This window comes from Pelophylax lessonae (assembly GCF_965119305.1).
Source record: "Pelophylax lessonae genome assembly, chromosome: 7".
Classification (NCBI taxonomy): Eukaryota; Metazoa; Chordata; class Amphibia; order Anura; family Ranidae; genus Pelophylax; species Pelophylax lessonae.
In genome coordinates this window covers 197,229,426-197,250,707 of record NC_138774.1, presented here as the reverse complement: position 1 = coordinate 197,250,707, position 21,282 = coordinate 197,229,426, and the positions used below count along the sequence as shown (strand labels likewise).

The 21,282-nt window shown below is 42.6% G+C and overlaps 1 protein-coding gene across 1 annotated transcript in view; it reads left to right on the top strand.

Annotated features, from left to right (window-relative positions):
• Positions 1-3,121: 3,121 nt before the first annotated feature.
• LOC309560568 (uncharacterized protein) overlaps positions 3,122-21,282 on the top strand; it is a gene marked incomplete at its 3' end in the record, with an annotated part of 405,804 nt that continues 387,643 nt past the window's right edge. The window contains exon 1 of the mRNA XM_082264193.1: positions 3,122-3,450. Within this exon, the coding sequence (XP_082120319.1) occupies positions 3,318-3,450 (133 nt within the window). The 5' untranslated portion in view covers positions 3,122-3,317. The remainder of the gene's footprint in view (positions 3,451-21,282) is intronic.

The following is a 21,282-nucleotide window of genomic DNA, read 5'->3' as shown; positions in this document are numbered from 1 at the left end:
AGAAATAAGATTCTCTGGTCTGATGAGACCAAAATAGAACTTTTTGGCCTTAATTCTAAGCGGTATGTGTGGAGAAAACCAGGCACTGCTCATCACCTGTCCAATACAGTCCCAACAGTGAAGCATGGTGGTGGCAGCATCATGCTGTGGGGGTGTTTTTCAGCTGCAGGGACAGGACGACTGGTTGCAATCGAGGGAAAGATGAATGCGGCCAAGTACAGGGATATCCTGGACAAAAACCTTCTCCAGAGTGCTCTGGACCTCAGACTGGGCCGAAGGTTTACCTTCCAACAAGACAATGACCCTAAGCACACAGCTAAAATAACGAAGGAGTGGCTTCACAACAACTCCGTGACTGTTCTTGAATGGCCCAGCCAGAGCCCTGACTTAAACCCAATTGAGCATCTCTGGAGAGACCTAAAAATGGCTGTCCACCAACGTTTACCATCCAACCTGACAGAACTGGAGAGGATCTGCAAGGAGGAATGGCAGAGGATCCCCAAATCCAGGTGTGAAAGACTTGTTGCATCTTTCCCAAAAAGACTCCTGGCTGTATTAGATCAAAAGGGGGCTTCTACTAAATACTGAGCAAAGGGTCTGAATACTTAGGACCATGTGATATTTCAGTTTTTCTTTTTTAATAAATCTGCAACAATGTCAACAATTCTGTGTTTTTCTGTCAGTATGGGGTGCTATGTGTACATTCATGAGGAAGAAGAATGAACTTAAATGATTTTAGCAAATGGCTGCAATATAACAAAGAGTGAAAAATTTAAGGGGGTCTGAATACTTTCTGTACCCACTGTATATACAATGCACTATTTATCTTTCAAAAAGTGTTCCCCAGTGCTAAACCTTTCATCCAATTTCTAAATTGCTGCATCTGTAAATTCCGAAAGCCATTATAAAGGAATAATAGTGGTAACAAAAAAAACAAAGCACTTGTGGGTTTAACTAATCCATTTTTGTACAATTCTCCTTTAAGGGGGCGTGTCAGGGGTGTGGCCTATGCCTAAATACTTTTGCTAATAGGTGTCCCTTGCTCCTATCTCAAAAGGTTTGGGAGGTATGCAGGTTATCCAGGTGCAGTGCGATTTCAGCCTATGCGTTTGAATGGAATGAAATTACGCTGAACTCCACGAAAAAGTAGTGCATGCCCTATATAAAATGCACAGCAACTGGATCGCATGGTTCTTCTGAACCACTGCATTTATGACCTGCATTTGGGGTGTGTCATTGAGCTAACATTGACACCTGTTGAAGATCGCAACTGCAGTGCGTTTTGAATGCGGTGTGGGAAACGCACACGAAACTCGGGTTTCCTGCACTGCTGCTGGATTAAGTGACGCAGTTGTCACCTACAACAAGAGATGGACCTTCTTCCCCTCAGGCCCCATTCATGCCTCAGCGTTTTGTAGCATGAAGCTTGAATCTCCAAAACGCTGGAAGAGAAAAAAAATCAAACATTCTCAATGGAGTTGGTTCACATCTCCATTCAAAGTCGCCTGAAGCTTGAAAAAGTTCTAGAGCTTTTTTTGTAGCTCAAATTAGGCAGATTTGCACATTTTTATTTACATAGAAATTAATGGAAAAGCGCATTTGCGGGTTTTTGTGCGCATTCGCAGGTTTTGTTGCACGTTTTTGCGCGATTTTCTGCTCAAATGAAAACATTTAAAAAAAAATAATAGTATTAAATAAAAAATAAATGGACCTGTTGTCAATTGTTTTGTTCTAGTGCTGCCCTGCGTGGCATTGTGTTGTCTTTGTCTGTTTGATTTGTGAAAACTTTAATAAATACAAATTTTCAAAAAAAAAAATAAAATAAATAAATAAATAAATGTAAAATAAACACACAAATAACTAAAAATCATCATAAATAATAAATTAATAAAAGTAATTAATATGTAATAATACATAAAAAATTAACCCCTAACCTTATTAAATACATTATTATTATTAATAATAAATAAATAAATATCCAAACAACCCGAACAAAAAAAAGAAATGATTATAAAAAATAAGTATTATTATTATTATTATCGTATTTATTTATTTTGTGTTAGGGTGTTCAGTTCTTATTATATATATATTTTTTTTTTTAATGGTTAGGGTTAAATCATTATTATATATTATTCATTTATTGTATTTTTTTGTGTATTTATTTTACATTTATTTATTCATTTTATATTATTAGTAGTAGTAGTATTAACACCCTAACAAACATAAATATTAAATAACCCTAACCCCTAATCCTAACCTAACCTTAACTCTAACCCCCTAACCCAAAAAAAATAAAATAAATAAATTAATAATAATATTAAAATATGAAATAAAAGCTGATGGAAAAGCTAAAAAAGCTGAAAAACTTAGCAACAAATAATGCACCATTTGATAGTTATTTATATTGGATAAAAAAAAAAAAAAAGGACAAAGCTCAAAAATGCTGTATAAAAACGCACAAATTGCGCATAAAAACGCTCAAAGACGCTACGCTCATGTGTGAATGCATCCTCAGTATTTTTCCTTTTTTCTGGCGACCTTCAAACGTTGCGCATTGATCAATGGCTGGCATGGTACAAAGCTCAGCTCCACTCTCCGGGTGCTGCTTTTTGAGAAAATAGAAATGTATAAAGCATAAAGAAGGGACCGAACGAGTCCCAAAATCTTGCATCTTTAATAACTGAAGTTAGCCAGCCGGGGGTATCACTTACAATGTAGACTAAGCATTTCAAAGTTTCTGGAATAAAGCCAACCTGACAGCAGAGGGTCAGTCCCCCTGTACAGGTACTCCCCCCACCTGTACATCTTTAGCATAGCCTTTAGGGAGGGGTGGGGGGTGTCCTCCCCTGCATTAGTTGATAGGCTGAGCCCATCACTGGGAGTGTCCTGAGCTGTGTAGCTAATTCTGTGCAGTCTGTGTCTCCCAAGCACTGCAGAGCTGGGCTTTGCTAGGCTTGGGGGTCTCAGTGAAGAATGAAGCAGAGCTGTGTGCCTGCTGCTAACTCCCCACAGCTCCATCATCTGACTTTGCTCTCAGAGGATCTGTAAAGCAGCTGAAAAACTTTTTTTTTAGTGGGGATTCAGCTTTTGCTGAACGATCAGAAGTAGGAGAATCTTTTCCTATGTGGGGTTGTACTGTAAGAAATTTGCAACTGGACTTCAACACTCAATCCCCAAATAGTTTAGGCAAGGTATAAAGTTCTCACCTAGACACACATCCAATTGATGGAGAGGCTGCAGAAGGTGTTATAAAGGATTGACCAATACAATAAGAAGACTCTGATCCTGTACAGACTGGATGAATTGTCACCCAAGACATGAGGACCCAGCTGCATTCTGTCCCCTGGCCACACAGCCACCTGGGGGCGTTGTTCTTTGCTCTGGTGCTGGGCACTGCCGGAGCAATGGAGGCTGAGGACACCTGGGAGGCAGGTTCTGGGCACTTGGCAGGTAAGGACTTGCTGCAAACTAGTAAAATCCATTCTTGTCAGTCAATGGACAGATGATTATGTGCGCTGACATGGAGGGGCATGGGAAAATATTCACTATAACCTTTCACCACTGAGAATCATTCTCAAAGCAGCTGAGAGTTTAACTCATAATAAGCAGTACTGCCTGATTTCCAAGGACACTTCCATGTTATGGAGGAATTTGTTCATGTCCCTGGCTTTCAGTACTGATTATATGCATAGAGAAAAAAAATATTTTTTAGTTCTGTACATTAAACAGAGCTCTTGATATTTAGTATTGTTGTCTGGGCATTACATTACATTTTCTGATTGCATAGGTAGAATGCTATTATATTCCAGTGGTAACTATATTATGTACAGGTAACAGGAGCAATTAGGATTCAGCAGCAAAGGGTCCCTGGCAACAATATTCCCCAGTGCTTTTTCATTTCTGCACCAGAGGAGCTTACACTTCACTGTCCCCACTAATATTTACATCTAGCTCTGACATAGTGCTGTACAAAGAAATAGGTACCAGCCACAGCTTTATCTATACCAGGGGTCTCCAAACTTTTTAAAGAGAATGCCAGTTTCTGTCCTTGAGACTTTAGGGGGACCAGACTGTGGTCAATGGGAGTAGAAAATGCCCGAACATCAGTGGAAGTAAACAAGGCTCCATCATTGGTTTTAGCAGAAGGAATAGGGTCCTATTGCTGGTATCAGTGGAAATAATAGTACTGTACCCCATTATTGATATCAGTGGGAGGAATAGCACCCCATCATTGGTATTAGTGGGAGGAAAAGCACCCCATCATTGGTATTAGTGGGAGGAAAAGCACCCCATCATTGGTATTAGTGGGAGGAAAAGCACCCCATCATTGGTATTAGTGGGAGGAAAAGCACCCCATCATTGGTGTTAGTTGGAGGAATAGCACCCCATCATTGGTATTAGTGGGGGGAATAGCGCCCCAATATTGGTGTGGGAGGAATAGCGCCCCATCATTGGTGACAGTGGGAGGAATAGCACCCCATCATTGGTGACAGTGGGAGGAATAGCGCCCCATCATTGGTGACATTGGGAGGAATAGCGCCCCATCATTGGTGACAGTGGGAGGAATAGCGCCCCAACACTGGTGTCAATGGGAGGAATAGTGCCCCAACACTGGTGTCAGTAGGAGAAATAGTGCCCCATCACTGGTGCCAGTGGGAGGAATAGTGCCCCAACATGTGCCAGTGGGAGGAATAGTGCCCCAACACTGGTGCCAGTGGGAGGAATAGTGCCCCAACACTGGTGCCAGTGGGAGGAATAGTGCCCCAACACTGGTGCCAGTGGGAGGAATAGTGCCCCAACACTGGTGCCAGTGGGAGGAATAGCGCCCCATCATTGGTGTCAGTGGGAGGAATAGCGCCCCATCATTAGTGTTAGTTGTGGATTTAATAGTGTTCCAATGACCATATTGAGGTAAGCAAAGGGCCACATCTGGCCCATTGGCCACAGTTTGGAGACTACTGCTCTACACCATAGGCGAATCAAACAAATTGGATCACTGTATTAGGTTAGACTCAAACCCAGACCCAAAGACAAACATGCTAACCTCTTGGCCACTCTTCAGTTCCTCCAGAAATTGAATGGTACAGCGCTAGTAGGCAGCCATGTGTTTACATTAAAAAGCAACTCGCCACTTCATGTTTATATGAAAACACAGGAAGCTGTCAAGGCAATAAGACTAGGGTTACTCTGACCAATTCATCTCCTGTTGACAGCTCTATCATTGTGATCACATTTATCTCAGTGTAATGCAAATGGTGTGACTGCCAGCAAATGATTTAATCTCTCAGTAACCATGAGATCTGATCACTGGTGTAGCCCTGGGCTTAGGTGCCTTTATGTTGTGTCTCAGGATGTCTGCCCATGTCATACTCAAAGTTCTACCCATTCAAGCGTAGAAAGTAACACCTGCAGAGTTTGGGGGTCACGAAGTGCCAACTATAAAGCTGTAAGAAACAAAACCTAGAACTGTTGCCTTTACCTAAGTTCCAGCGGCAAGCAAAGCCAACCCTCTCACTGCACAAGGAGATCAAAACCAAAAATTTAATATATTGCAGTTCACCAATCATTAGATGTGGTGGCGTTTTCTTAGGCTTATTCCCCCTCTGTTTTCACCTGGTGATCAGGCCAGTAACACCCCACCCCCCCGTCATCGAGTGCCCCTACTCTCTATGAAGGATAACAGGGGGTACAGTAGACAGCAGTATTCTGAATCTGGGGTAGAGGAGTGTTAAATGTTTTAGCAGATTTGAATACACTAACAAATTGAAGCCAAACTTCAGCCTACACTTTATATTCAGGTGAAGCAAACCGTTTTTTTCCTTTTGGGATAAAGGTTTTACACAAATAAATAAAAGCTGATCGTTGAAAGCACACCTGTCATTGTTAAATGGTTTGTCTCATCTCTGTAAACTGATCCATCTGCGCTTTAAAAAAAAAAAACAACAGACTTACTGGCCAGATCATCAGGTGAAAATAAAGGAAAGAATGCCTAAAAATAAAATGAATGCAGCCATCACATCTAAGAATTGGTAAGCTGCAATATAATAAATGGCTGTTTTTGGGTTTAATATTGCTTTAAATTGTGAAAGGGAAAAGTTGTTTTTAGGTACAACAAAAAACACTGGAAAGTCACCCGTCATCGGTCATTACAGCCAACACAGATGAAGATACAAAGTAGGTAAGAGGTTGTTTGCTAGTTTTACTCACTGTTGGATCTGTGCGCAAATCATGATGCATTTTCAACTCCTACCAAATGCAACCCCCCTCCCCCCCCCCCAAACTACCATGTTGAAGACTCCGTACAAACTTCAGTTGTTGCTGAGCTATTGATTGCCATTGTATTCCCTTCCCCAGGGGACCTTGCTGTGCATTCACAACTCATAAATAGTAGTACAATCGCTGTATGCTTTCCCATATCCACAACCCAAGGTAACACAGCCTTAAGGTGGAACTCCAGGAAAACCAGTGTACAAACAAGTTCCTTCTAATGCCTCTCCTCTCGTCTATTTACAGAACTCCCTGTATCCTGTGAACAGATCGGACAAGGGGGGGGGGGGGAACGGGGGGTAACCCACAGGATCCCTTCCACTTTATGAGAGCTGCAGTTCTCATAACTCTCATACCTGCAGCCCTGGAAGTACAGCACTGGCTATACTTTCTGGCATGAAGGAAACTATGATTTTACCAACACAACAGGAATCAAGATCTGGGATAAGTGGGTAGCTTGTTTGCCCAAAGAATCTGGTAGAAGCTTGCACCTAAAAGTATGTCTGCAACTCTCAGTGGGAAGATGGGAGACAGAACAGGAGAGTCCTTACTGTGTAGTATCATTAAGACATAGGTGATATACACTATATTGTCAAAAGTATTGGGACGCCTGGCTTTATACGCACATAAACTTTTAATGGCATCCCAGACTTAAGCCTCGTACACACGCATCGATAGTTGGCCGTGAATTTTCGGCCAACGTCCGATCGGCCAATTTTCGGCTTGTTAGTATGATGCTTTCGACAACCGGCTGTGACTTTTTGGCCGAATAAAATCTGGTGTGCAGGCTATAAAATTTTTGTTGGCCGTCAACAGAACGGCCGATTGTTCGTCAGTCAGTACAGATTTCGGCAGACAAAAATCAGATGAGCAAGACTGGGCATGCTCAGAGAAGAAAAAACACACGAAAGTAAACCATCACATGACATCACTTCTGATTGTTTTTTGTTGGCCGAGAAAATTAGTGTGCAGTCTAGAGCACATTTCAACCAACACAACAACACTGGACAAAAGACGGCCGATCGGTCGGCCAACAATCGGTGCGTGTGTACGAGGCATTAGTCTGTAGGGTTCAATATTGAGTTTGCCCACCCTTTGCAGCTATAACAGCTTCAACTCTTCTGGGAAGGCTGTCCACAAGGTTTAGGAGTGTGTCTATGGGAATGTTTGACCATTCTTCCAGAAGTGCATTTGTGAGGTCAGGCACTGATGTTGGATGAGAAGGTCTGGCTCTCAGTCTCCGCTATAATTTATCACAAAGGTGTTCTATCGGGTTGAGGTCAGGACTCATCCTTGTCTTTTTGGACCTTGTTTGTGCACTGGTCTATAAATCACTTTGGGGATTATGGTGTGGGGTTGTTTTTCAGGGGCTGGGTTTGGCCCCTTAGTTCTAGTGAAGTGAACTCTTAAGCTATCCGCATACCAAGACATTTTGGACGATTTCATGTTCCCAACTTTATGGGAACAGTTTGGGGATGGCCCCTTCCTGTTCCAACATGACTGCGCACCAGTGCACAAAGCAAAGTCCATAAAGACATGGATGAGCGAGTTTGGGGTGGAGGAACTTGACTGGCCTGCACAGAGTCCTGGCCTCAACCCGATAATTTAACACCTTTAGGATAAATTAGAGTGCATACTGCAAGCCAGGCCTTCTTGTCCCAACATCAGTGCCTGACCTCACAAATGCACTTCTGGAAGAATGGTCAAACATTCCCATAGACACACTCCTAAATCTTGTGGACAGCCTTCCCAGAAGAGTTGAAGCTGTTATAGCTGTAAAGGGTGGGCCAACTCAATATTGAACCCTACGGATTAAGACTGGGATGGTAATAACGTACAAGTGTGTGTAAAGGCAGACATCCCAATACTTTTGGTAATATAGTGTAGGTATCCTGTAAAAACAAATCTGTTCATGAAAGGACCTTGTAAATTGAAGGCTGCTTTTGTTTAACCTCCCTGGTGGTAATCCTGATTGTGGCTCAGGTTAATTTTCAGTAACAAAAGTGGTAACCTCGAGCCACACTTGGGATTAACCTGTAGTGAAACTTACTGTGTCCCTACGATCCCCTGATGTCCTCTGGCCGATGCCAGTGTTCTATGAGAATACTGCTACCTATCAGATTCTGCAACCGGAATTGACGTTCAGACAAGAACACTTACAGGGCACTATGCCTTCCAATAGCTTTCCTAATGTGACAGAGCATGAAGCAGCTACAGACATCTTCATACACCCAAGCAACTCCTGAATTTCAGACTGATTTTAGCAGTAAACTCACCTTATATACTGAAATAGACTATTTCACCGCGACCGAGTGAAATAGTCTATTTCGCTATATAATCAGTTTGTCGCTGAGCAGTGTGGGGTGTACAAAGATGGCCGTCGCCACTTTCTGCCTGCAGGTTTCTCGCTATATTTACTATATTACAATAATAATAGAAATGTAACACTGTTATTCTGTCTATAAGGTCAGTTTACTTGTAAAATAAATCTAAAACTCAAGACTTGCGTGGGTGTAAGAAGATGACTGCAGCTGCTTCGTGTTCAGTCACATTAGGAAAGCTATTGGAACGCATAGGCGGCCATGTTGGAAGGCATAGCGCATGCACAGTAAGTTTTTCTTTCCAAACGTCATTTCCCATTGCAGAATCTGATAGGTAGGATTCTCATAGAACACTGGCATCTGGGTTCCCTTCCTGCAAGAGCCATGACACAGGGCGGCGGAATCGGGCAGGAAATGAAAAAAAAAAAAAGTACACATGACCTGATACATTGTAATCTGTTACGATTACATTACTGTATCAAACCATTTCACCTCAGTTTTTCCCCTAGTGCTTTGTCCAGTGCCCTGCCTGCACTTTTACTGTTTTATTCCTTTTATTTTTATTAATATTCTTTTATTCATAATTTTATTAATTTATTAATTCATTTAATTTATTAATTTTTTTATTCACTTTTACTGTTTTATTGCTAAAAATGACAATATAAAACAACAGCTTTCCATGCAAAACAATGTACTGCTTTGACATTCAAAAATACTGACCGCCAGGGAGGTTAAAGTGAATATTAGCTTCATCAATACAGGGCAAAGCAAGAGCTTTACTTAAATGTTGTATTCCCCATATTTATTCTCCTTTTGCTGCTCCATGATATTGTACACCCCATTAACGCCCACCATTCCATAAGAACATACCTGAGTAGACATACAACAAGGGTTGTGGAAAAGTTTAGGCCGCAGCCCCTTTATTGGGTTTAAATCAATTTTAATTATGAAATTAACTTTAAAGCGCTAGTAAACTTCCTAAACAAAATCCGGAAAATGAATACAGGCACTACACAAAAGCCTTTTATATCAATCCGCCTGATAAATCAACCCCTTCGGTTCTTTCTTACTGCTTTTGCCTTTCCTGTCTCCTGTCAGAAGCAGGCACCATTTTTAACTGTTCCTTTCCGCATTAGAACACTGTAAAACGTCTGCCCTGTCTTGTATTGGGCGGAATCTCGCGCATGCGCATGAAGTGTTTTTCAATCCGGGATAAGAAAGCTGTGGATGGGGCTGTACTCTCACAGAGCATAATTGATGAAGGCACAGCATTGCCGGAATGGAGAGACAGCACACAGAGCATGCCGTAAATATGCCCATGCGCCGGTGACATCATTAAATCGATCCTGCCTGGATTGCAACAGAATGGCACAGGTTAGACAAATTGTAAAAGAGGAATATATACCCTGAATTTTTAATGATTTTAATGCAGCAAAGTAATATTATTGTGTTTACTACCACTTTAACTACTTGCCGATCGCCTCCTAGCAGTTTTGCTGCTACAGGGCGGCCGTGCTGCACAGAATCGGGTATATATAAATATATATACGTAATCCTACACTTCTGGGTATGGGGCGCGCGCTGATCAGCGAGTCCCACAGACACGTTGTCTGCCGTCACCCACTGATCGGCAATCTGACAAACAAGGCAGATCGCCGTTCTGTCAGGGACACGGATCCATGCCTTCCCCTAGTGAAAGCATCTCCCACACTACACTAAAACACTGGCTAGGCACACAGCTAACCCTTTGACCGCCCCTGATGTTAACCCCTTCCCACCCATTGTCATTAGTACAGTAACAGTGCATATTTTTAGCACTGATCACTGTATTGGTGTCACTGGTCCCCACAAAAGTGTCAGTGTCTTATTTGTCCACTGCAATATTGCAGTCCTGCTATAAGTCGCTGATCGCCTCCATTACTAGTGAAAATAAATAAAAATTCCATAAATCTATCCCATAGTTTTGTAGACGTTTATAACGTTTGCGCAAACCAGTATACTCTTAATGGGATTTTTTTATGACCAAATATACGGAGCAGAATAAATATTGGCCTAAATTGATGAAGAAATGTGATTTTTTTTTTTTTTACATTTCTTTATTGGATAAGATTTATAGCAGAAAGTAAAAAATATTGTTTTTTTGTTTTTAGTGCAAAAACTAAAAACCGCAGAAGTCATCAAATACCACCAAAAGAAAACGATTTTTTAAATTTTATTTGGGTACAGCGTCGCGTGACCGGTCAATTGTTAAAGTAACGCAGTGCCGTATCGCAAAAAATGGCCTGGTCATGAAGGGGGGGGGGGGGTAAATCTTCCAGAGCTGAAGTGGTTAATACTAAACAGAACCACTGTTAACCATTAACAGACCAACATGCTTAGTCACTAAGACTCAAGCAGCAATGTCTTATACCAACCAAATAACAGCGTACCAACCACTGCCCACTCACAAAGTGGGCGTCTTTACCCCACATAAAGGTGGACTGCGATGAGGAAAAATAACAGAGGAAGGTGGGAGGGGGAGCAGGTCAAAAGATCTAAAAGGAAAGTTAAGGAGAATTCAAAGGTGAGTCCACCTGACAGAGCTGAGGTAACTGCTGACTCCGCCCAGTGACAGGGAAGGATTACACTCATTGCCTAGATGTTTCCCGCCAAAAGGTTTCTCACTAATCCAGTGCTCAGCAGCTGAGGTAAATCTTACTAGCAACAGCAGGTAGCTTGTCACCTGAAACGCAGAACAGAGAGAAAAAGCAAAGAAGCCATAGAGAGTCATGTACTTAACAATTATTATAGACCTCTATTAAGAGTAAAAATGTATTTAAAAAACAAATGGGTGATAGGAGTGACAATCCCATGGGGCCACTTCTCTGTTTTCTTTTTGTTGTTTGACCTTCTCCTATGACAAGAAGACATCCTGTAATATGTGTAACTGAGGCGCTGGATTCAAATCGTCAATGGATCATGGCTGGAAAAGATCGAATTCATATGAGGTGTAATGGCTCTGGTAAGCCTGCCCTAAACACAAACAGGGTGCCCCTATAAACAGAGGACCTCAAGTTTGGAAGCTACGTGTACAAGGTCCAAACTTTTCATGTGTGAGTTCTTTCAGCAAAACAATACAAAACAGCCAACGCGTTTTGGGTGCTTAAAGGTAACACCCATCTTCTGTATGAATCTGAGAGGACTTAAGTGGCAGAATCGCCACAATGACCGTGAATTATTTCATGAAAAAAGGACCAGGAGCAAAACAGCAGCACCCATCTTGTCATAGAGCTCCTACAGATAAAGTCCTCCAACCAGCAACTGACTGCTTAGGCACCCGGATCATTAATAGAAGGGGAGAGAGTCACATGTTCCTCTATACCTGGAAGTACAGCAATGTCACTTCCCTCTTGCAGCTGAATAGAATGGGATGGGGGCAAAGGTAAGTCAAGTATATGTTGGGGAGGGCAGCAATTCAGTGAACATGTTTTGCAAGTTTTAAGGGTAAACTAACTCCAATTATCCAGGGCTGTCTTTAACACAGGGCAAAAGGGGCAGCTGCCCCGGGCCCAGCCATTGTTGTGGGGCCCAAAGCAGCTGCCCCTTGCGCCCCTATTGCCCACAAATAGTTTATAAATGCATTTGGTAGGGCCGAAGAAAATATTTGCCCAGGGTCCAGTCAATACTAAAGACGGCCCTGCAAATATCCTGTGGACCCCGCCACATAGTGGCTGTGATGCTCCATGTTGCCGGTACAGCATTCAGTACATCACAATTCACAGCCCCAAAGTGAGTATCCATCATACTTCTCACAATGGCTAGTGGTCAGCATGAACATGGGGTGCTTCTTTTTTCTGGGACACTTTACCAAAGAAGAAGCCTTAGATGCATGTCTTATTGGTCAGGATGGTCACATGGCTGACCTGACCAACGAACCCTTGCCATTGTGGTCATTATGATGGATACTCGGTCCAGGGCTGTGTATTATGAAGTATGGACCACTAGACCAGTATCACAGCCACTATATGCAGTGGGGTCTGGAGGGTTGGCAAGGGTATTTGGAGTAAAGTGGGGTACACACTATAGGAAAATTGGGCGAAAGATCGTTGGATTTTCCTTATTGTTTCACAGCAAATCGAAACCGATGAACGAACATTCTCATACGACAAAGGATTTTTTTAGTTGTTTATCGTTTCTGATCATGCGCAGTCTATTTTCTGATTTTTTTATTCTACGGAAATGGTACACATTAAACAAAAATCGTTTGTTTTGTTCCCATACAAAGAAAATGTTGGAGTTTGTTCCTTCAGGAATTTTTGTAACAAAAGACGGAATCATCTGTCGAAAGTGTACGACTAATTCTTTGGATGAAAATTCTCGCCCAATTTTCACCCAATTGTCAAAAGTATTGGGACACCAACCTTTACACACACATGAACTTTAATGGCATCCCAGTCTTATGCCCCGTACACACGTGCAGATTATCTGAAGACATTTGTCTTCCGATTTACCTTTTCTATGTAGTGCACGGGCCTGCCGGATTGCATACAAATTGAAAGTGTTTAGGTTTGACCTCATATTATATGGTTTTGGTAAGTCTACAGACAAAAGTCTTCAGATAATCTGCACGTGTGTACGGGGCATCAGTCTGTAGGGTTCAATATTGAGTTGGCCCACCCTTTGGAGCTATAACAGCTTCAACTCTTCTGGGAAGGCTGTCCACAAGGTTTAGGAGTGTGTCTATGGGAATGTTTGACCATTCTTCCAGAAGTGCATTTGTGAGGTCAGGCACTGATGTTGGACAAGAAGGCCTGGCTCGCAGTCTGCACTCTAATTTATCCTAAAGGTGTTCTGTTGGGTTGAGGGCAGGCCCGTCAAGTTCCTCCACCCCAAACTCACTCATCCATGTCTTTATTGACCTTGCTTTGTGCACTGGTGTGCAGTCATGTTGAAACAGGAAAGGGCCATCCCCAAACTGTTCCTACAAATTTAGGAGCATGAAATTCTCCAAAATGTCTTGGTATGCTGATACCTTAAGAGTTCCCCTCACTGGAGCTAAGGGACCAAGCCCAAACTCTGAAAAACAACCCCACACCATAATCCCCCCTCCACAAAAAATTAAGGACCAGTGCACAAAGCAAGGTCCATAAAGACATTGATGAGCGATTTTTCGGGTGGAGGAACTTGACTGGCCTGCACCTCATCTGACCTCAACCCTAAAGAACACCTTTGGGATGAATTAGAGCGGAGACTGTGAGCCAGGCCTTCTCATCCAACATCATTTCCTGACCTCACAAATGTGCTTCTGAAAGAATGGTCAAACATCTCCATAGACACACTCCTAAACTTTGTGGACAGTCTTCCCAGAAGAGTTGAAGCTGTTATAGCTGCAAAGGGTGGGCCAACTCAATATCGAACCCTACGGACTAAGACTGGCAAATCGCAGATCGCCGCCATTACACGTTAAAAAAAAAAACAACAAAAATGACAGAAATCTTTCCCTTTGTTAGTAAACGCGATAACTTTTGCGCAAACCAATCAAAATACGCTTTTTGCGATTTTTTTTTTACCAAACATAGGTAGCATAAAACAAATTGGCCGAAAAAGTAAAAAAATTTTGATTTTTAAATTTTTTTTTTGGGGAATTTCATATAAAAAAATGTGAAAAATATTGCTATTTTTGCAAAATTGACGCTCTTTTTTTGTTTATAGCGCGTGATCAAAAAATCGCACAGGTGATCAAATACCACCAAAAGAAAGCTCTGTTTGTGGGAAAAAAAGGACGCCAAATTAATTTAGGTACAGCGTCGCACGACCGCGAAATTGTCCGTTAAAGTCACGCAGTGCCGAATCGCAAAATACCCCCTGGTCGGAATGGGGGTAAAATCTTCCGGGGCTTAAGTGGTTAAAGTTCATGTGCGTGTAAAGGCAAGTGTCCCAATACTTTTGACAATATAGTGTATATGCAAAGACTGAATGTAATACCCTCTTTTCACCTGTAGGGGGTTCTCCTGCCTATTGAGCCAAAAACAAATCTCTTTGATAGCCTGGACACTTGCAATCTATCTGCGGAAGCTTTTCCCATCAAATGCCTTTCATTTAGAACTAAAAGTGTGACTTAGAAAATGACAAGTCTGACACAATTAAACGAGTGTAACGTGGGCTCTGAGCTCATTGACACGGTGTTTCCCAGAATCCCCTGCTGTTGGGCGGCTCAAAGCACTGGGATTACCGTTTGGAGAGTCTGGGGGAATTCTGGGACCTGTTAGAAATGCGGTTTCCTTTGTTATTATAACTTTACATCTATAAATGAAATAACATGTTCTCTGGCATTAAGCCACAGAAACGCTTATTCGATTTTCTTATTAATAGATTTGAGGTGAGATTAAGCCAAGGGATGATCTCACTCAAAAAAAAAAGGAAAAAAAACATTTGCTTAGGTCAGGGGAGAGGCCACGTTATGCTGAGACAGGTCAATAGGGAAATGATGCTGTTCTCTTCTCTTCTTTTCATATTCAGACATTAGACAGGTTCCACATTTGTTTGGCTGAACTTCGCCCATCCAGCCTCCCCCTCCAATGCCCAAACTCTGTATTTTACCCAGGTGCTTTATGCAGTGTTTCTCTGTAGGGACTATCAAACCCTACTTGGGGTATGCTGGTCCTTTTAGAAGTAAAAAGACACTACAATTAATTTTAATAATCAATTAATTTTAATAATATTATACAGGACTTACATAGTGCCAGCAGGTTGTGCAATCCTTTACAAAATAAGGGGAGACAGTAAAGTCACGATGCAATTCAGTAGAGGAGGGTCCAGGTTGTGAGAGCTTCCAATCTAAAATGAAGTTATTTTCACTTCAGCAAATCTATATCTCTTGTATGAGCCACAAAAAAAAACCCTGCCGGGCCTGCCACATGTCTGGTTACTGTGCCATTGGTAGCCACTTATGCCATGGTGGAGGACCCTGGGATGGTGGTATTACAGACTGCCCTGCCTGATTTGGGAGATGCTTTTGCTCTTTGCTTAGTTTTCAAAGCTGGTCTGTGATGCTGGAAGGCAGCAAAGCCTATTAATGGTGGCATCGAGGCCATTCGGCTGCTCAAATAAAGTGGGCATGTCATTCCAAATCACACTTCACTAAAGTATGTTGATTCTTTTACATTTTTGAAGTATCTAGATTCTCTTTTATTGTGTATTTAAAACTCCTTTTCCGAAGCACACTCATATGACCTAAAGTCTAAGCAAGAACACTGTCAAAGGTATTTCACATCATTAGAGACTGCCGAGAGCCTTGTTTTCAATCAGACAGTCCCTCGGGTGTAGACTTGTATTGATCTTAGAAGGAACACAATGAACAGCCATGAAACATACAAATATAACATTATGAACTCTCAAAAGCAAGTAAGCCCCCATTCACTTATCTTTTCAGCTTGTTTCTGTGTGCCTGACTATACCTGACTATGTTCAGGGCCATCTTACCGAATGGGCACGCTGGGCAGTTGCCCAGGGACCCCCACTTGCCTGGGGGGCCCCTCCTGCCCAGCGACCCAGCCAAGCATTAGTCCCGATTCCCGTATGCATTCCGCCACTGAACTTAGCAGGTGACAAGCGCCTGTCGGCGCTGTGCTGCTGTCAGGCCACTTGGGCCGTGGAGGGGGAGCCCACATCTGCAGAAATGCCTGTCTGCCTCCACGGGAACAGGCACACACAGAATAGTCGAATCTGACTCCCGTCCGTGTGTGTGTGTTCACCGGACCCAGCCGGCGAACTTGGAAGCTGTCATTAGCCTTGCACTGCTGTACCAATAATTATTGCCTTATCGATAATTAGAATTTTTATTCTCGTGGGTGATTGTGTTGGCGGGGCCCCAGTGCACTGCATTGCCCAGGGCCCTTTAATGCTCTTAACCACTTGCCGACCGCCGCAAGTACATATACTGCAGCGGTCAGCCCCGTGCAGGCAAAGTGACGTATGGGTACGTTACTCGCCTGGGAGTCAATAGGGGGCAAGCACACGCCGCCGGAGGCGCGCTCCCGCCCCCGCTCGCTCACTGTGATCCCCGCGCATGTGACCGGCGGACCCGATGTCAGCTGGTCGCTCGCGATCGTCCGTTACAGAGGGAGAAAGTCAGGCGGCTAATGTAAACAAAGCCGCCTGTCATTCTCCCTTGTGTAAGTGCAGAGATCATACGGTCCTGCTATGTAGGATCGTATATCTCTGTAGTTACACAACAAGCCACATCCCTTCACAGTTAGAATCACACCCCTAGGGACACCCTTAACCCCTCCTCCTCCAATAAACTTAAACCCCTTCCCTGCCAGTGTCATTTTTACAGTAACAGTGCATATGTATAGCACTGATTACTGTAGTAATGTCACTGGTAACCCCAAAAGTGTCAAAAATGTCAGTCAAGGGTCCGATCTGTCCGCCGCAATGTCGCAGTCCTGCAAAAAAATCGCAGATCGCCATTACTCGTTAAAAAAAAAAAAAACAATAAAAATGACAAAAATCTTTCCCTTAGTTAGTAAACGCAATAACTTTTGCGCAAACCAATCAAAATACGCTTATTGCGATTTTTTTTTTTTTTTTTTACCAAACATAGGTAGCAGAAAACAAATTGGCCTAAAATGTTAAAAAATTTTGATTTTTTACATTTTTTTGGGGAATTTCATATAAAAAAATGTGAACAATATTATTTTTGCAAAATTGTCACTCTTATTTTTTTGTTTATAGCGCATGATCAAAAAATCGCACAGGTGATCAAATACCACCAAAAGAAAGCTCTGTTTGTGGGGGAAAAAAGGTCGCCAAATTCGTTTAGGTACAGCATCACATGACCGCGCAATTGTCCGTTAAAGTCATGCAGTGCCGAATCGCAAAATAGAGCCTGGTCAGGAAGGGGGTAAAATCTTCTTCTGAGGCTTAAGTGGTTAAGATGGCACTGACTGTTCAACATGCAGAATACCATTCTTTCCAATTGTAGCTGCTCCCACTTGTACACACAGTTGCCCTACACCCAAAAAAGTACAAGCTTTTTTAGCGTACTCAGGCATTTTTGCCCCCATAGATTGCAATGGGTGAATCTGCACCTGAAAAACACCTCTCCTCCTCCAAAACTGCTCTTTCCCCTTATCCAGCTTAGGAAAGAAAGAGGCTAAAGCTGGATACATGTGCAAAAACACTTGAAAAGCACTTATAAAATGATCATAAAACACACCAAAAAAAAAAAACGCTTTAAAGTCACTAGGAATGCTCTTTGCTTATGCTCTGCTCATGCATGATTGCGGCTTATACTTGCTTTTGCAAGTTCACACAGCTAAGGGTTCCCAGGTTTGAGCTGCAGTTGTGGATCATGATAGGTGGGCAATTTCTTTGTAGAAAAGTGAAAGAACAATATTGATCTGGCATGTAAGACTCTGTAATAGTGGCTGTACACACTTCAATAAACAATCAGCTTTCTTTGCAGATAGATCTCTTTTGATAGGAATAATCGATCTAAAGTCAATAAACCATTTGAGCGATATTCCACACACAGGGAAGTGGATTTCAAATGATAATTAGGATTTGATTGTAAGTTATCGATCGCATCTCATGTAATCTCATAATTTTGATTGTATTTAATATTAGTCATAAACAAAGCATCTCAAAGTTACGGATCGATGCAAAATGATTGATCATTTCCCATCCTGGCCAATCAAGTCAATTTGAAAGATTCCAAAATAAATGAAGTATAAATCAATCAGAATGGAAGTTATGGTTGTTCAAGCGTTTTGATTTAATCACACATCAATCAGATAATAAAATACTGTATAGGCATGTGTGGCCCCATAAGGATTGCCAAGGGTCCTGTCACTGGAGCATGTCATTTTCAGATGGGCTATTAACCGCTGCTGGTCTTTTTGGGGAAAGAGCGGAAGGAGATGATCTCTACATCCTATGGCCATCCTAAGCAATAAGCAAATATGGCTGTTCTAGTGCTTCTAAGCAAGTGCCTGATTGGCAACTAGCGATGACCATGCTGGCCCAGGACACTTCCCCTTATCTTCATGAGATATGAATAATTTGGGCTTGTTTCCACACCTTACCATGGAGAAAATTCAGGACTTTGAGTACTCATACTCTCCTGTCCGGAGGCCCTTTCTCACTAGACACTTCAGAAGTGAACTCCAATAAACAATTGTCCAAACAATCATCCTTTCATTATGCTTTACATATAATGTTTGACACGGTACAGAGCAGTTCCTTCATTGCTTATCATTTTGCCTCTCTCCAGAAATCTTTGGCATATATGCAGTGCTGTATCTTGACCTAGGCCGACAAGGCCCAGGACTAGGGCAGCAAAAAAGCTGTACCCTGCACGAAAAGAAAAAAGCCTTCTACCGGCTCCCGCACGAAAAGGGTCCCCTCTGGCTTGCGCTACACCTTTTAGTATAGTGCCAGTCTTATGGGGCAAATTGGGCCAGAGGGCAGAATCCAGGAGGCAAATCCGTCTGGCAGCCCCATAAAGTGGTTACACTGCTACCTGCCAGTATGATAATACCTGCCGGTTAGGACATTCAGACAGACCGCAGGCTGCCGGCCACACCTAATTCAACTGGCCTGATGGCCGCCAATGCTAATGAGTGTGGCACTGCAGCCTAATGCTCCACCTACTGTCCTCTGCCCCCAGGTATGGCAGGTATCATGTCAATAATATCATTTCATTTTTTTAAACATCCTTGTCCTTGAGTGAGCATATTGAATTGCATCATATACAATCAGGACTTTTAATTGTATATGATGGCAATAATATTTTGGACCTGCTCACCTCATATGCGCTATCACAATATGTCACTGGATTAGTAAGATTACCCCTATTGTATAAGATATTTGGACTTGTGTTTGCTGACTATTTCATTTATTTGTATAATGACTATGGACTTCCTATTTATTATACAAATAAGTGAAATAATCCTATGATTACAATCAGTGGCAGCAAACACAAGTCCAAATATCCTAAAAGAAAGGAGTAATCTTACTAATCCAGTGACATAAGGCTGTACTAATGGGCATTGATAAGACTGCACTGAGGTGGCACTGATAAGCTGCAGTGATGCGGCTGCCCTGATAAGGCAGCACTGATATGTTGCACTGATCGGCATTGATAGGCTTGGCTGATGGTCGCTGATATGCTACACTGATGGGCACTGATATCCTGCACTGATGGGCGCTAATAGGCTGCACTGATGGGCACTAATTTGCTGCTCCGATGGCCACTGATGATGCTGCAATGGTGGGTACTGATAAACTGCACTGATGGGCACTAATGAGGCTGCACTGATAAGGCAGCACTGATAAGCTGCACACATGGGCACTGATAAGGCTGCACTGATGGACACAAGGCGGCACTGATAAGCTTCTCTGATGGGGCTGCACTGATATGCTGCCCTGATGGGCACTGATATGTTGCACTGATGGGCACTAATAGGCTGCACTGATGGCCAATGATGAGGCGGAACTGATAAGCTGCACTGATGGGGCTGCACTGATAAGGCAGGACTGATATGATACACTGATAGGCTGCACTAATGGGCACTGATAGGCTGCACTGGTGGCCACTGATGGGGACTGATGAGGCCGCAGTGATATGCTGCACTGATGAGCAGTAATGAGGCTGCACTGATGGGCTCTGATAAGGTTGCACTGATGGGCACTGATGAGGCTGAACTTATTGGAACTGATGAGGCTGCACTGATGGGCACTGATAGACTGTAGTTGTGGTCTGTGGTTTACAGATGACAGGGCGGGTCTAAAAGAGGAAAGGGTGTGGCCTTTACAGAAAGGGGTGGGTCATATTTAAATTAGGGGGTGCCCAAGTTTATTCAGGCCTAGGGCAGCACAAAACCTAAATACACCACTGCATATATGTATCAAATGGGGGAGGGCGGGGTGTACCATCAGCTCTTCCTTACTTGCTTACTTTTAGATTCTCAAGGCTTTCTGTGACTCACATTAGGCTGGTTTCAGGTCACCACTTCCCATAAGACCACAGTACTCCCACATTACAGTTAGTTAAACTACAGTCAGGTCCATAAATATTGGGAGATCGACACAATTCTAATCTTTTTGGCTGTATACACTACCACAATGGATTTGAAATGAAACAAACAAGATGTGCTTTAACTGCAGACTTCCAGCTTTAATGTGAGGGTATTTACATCCAAATCAGTTGAAAGGTGTAGGAATTATAACAGTTTGTATATGTGTCTCCCACTTTTTAAGGGACCAAAAGTAATGGGACAATTGGCTGCTTAGCTGTTCCATGGCCAGGTGTGTGTTATTCCCTCATCCCATTTACAAGGAGCAGATAAAAGGTCCAGAGATAATTTCAAGTGTGTTACTTGCATTTGGAATCTGTTGCTGTCAACTCTCAATATGAGATCCAAAGAGCTGTCACTATCAGTGAAGCAAGCCATCATTAGGCTGAAAAAACAAATCAAACCCATCAGAGAGATAGCAAAAACATTAGGTGTGGCCAAATCAACTGTTTGGAACATCCTTAACAAGAAAGAACGCACTGGTGAGCTCAGCAACACCAAAAGACCTGGAAGACCACGGAAAACAACTGTGGATGGTGACCGAAGAATTCTTTCCCTGGTGAAAAAAACACCCTTCAGAACAGTTGGCCAGATGAAGAACACTCTACTCACACATACACCTACCTCCTCTAACA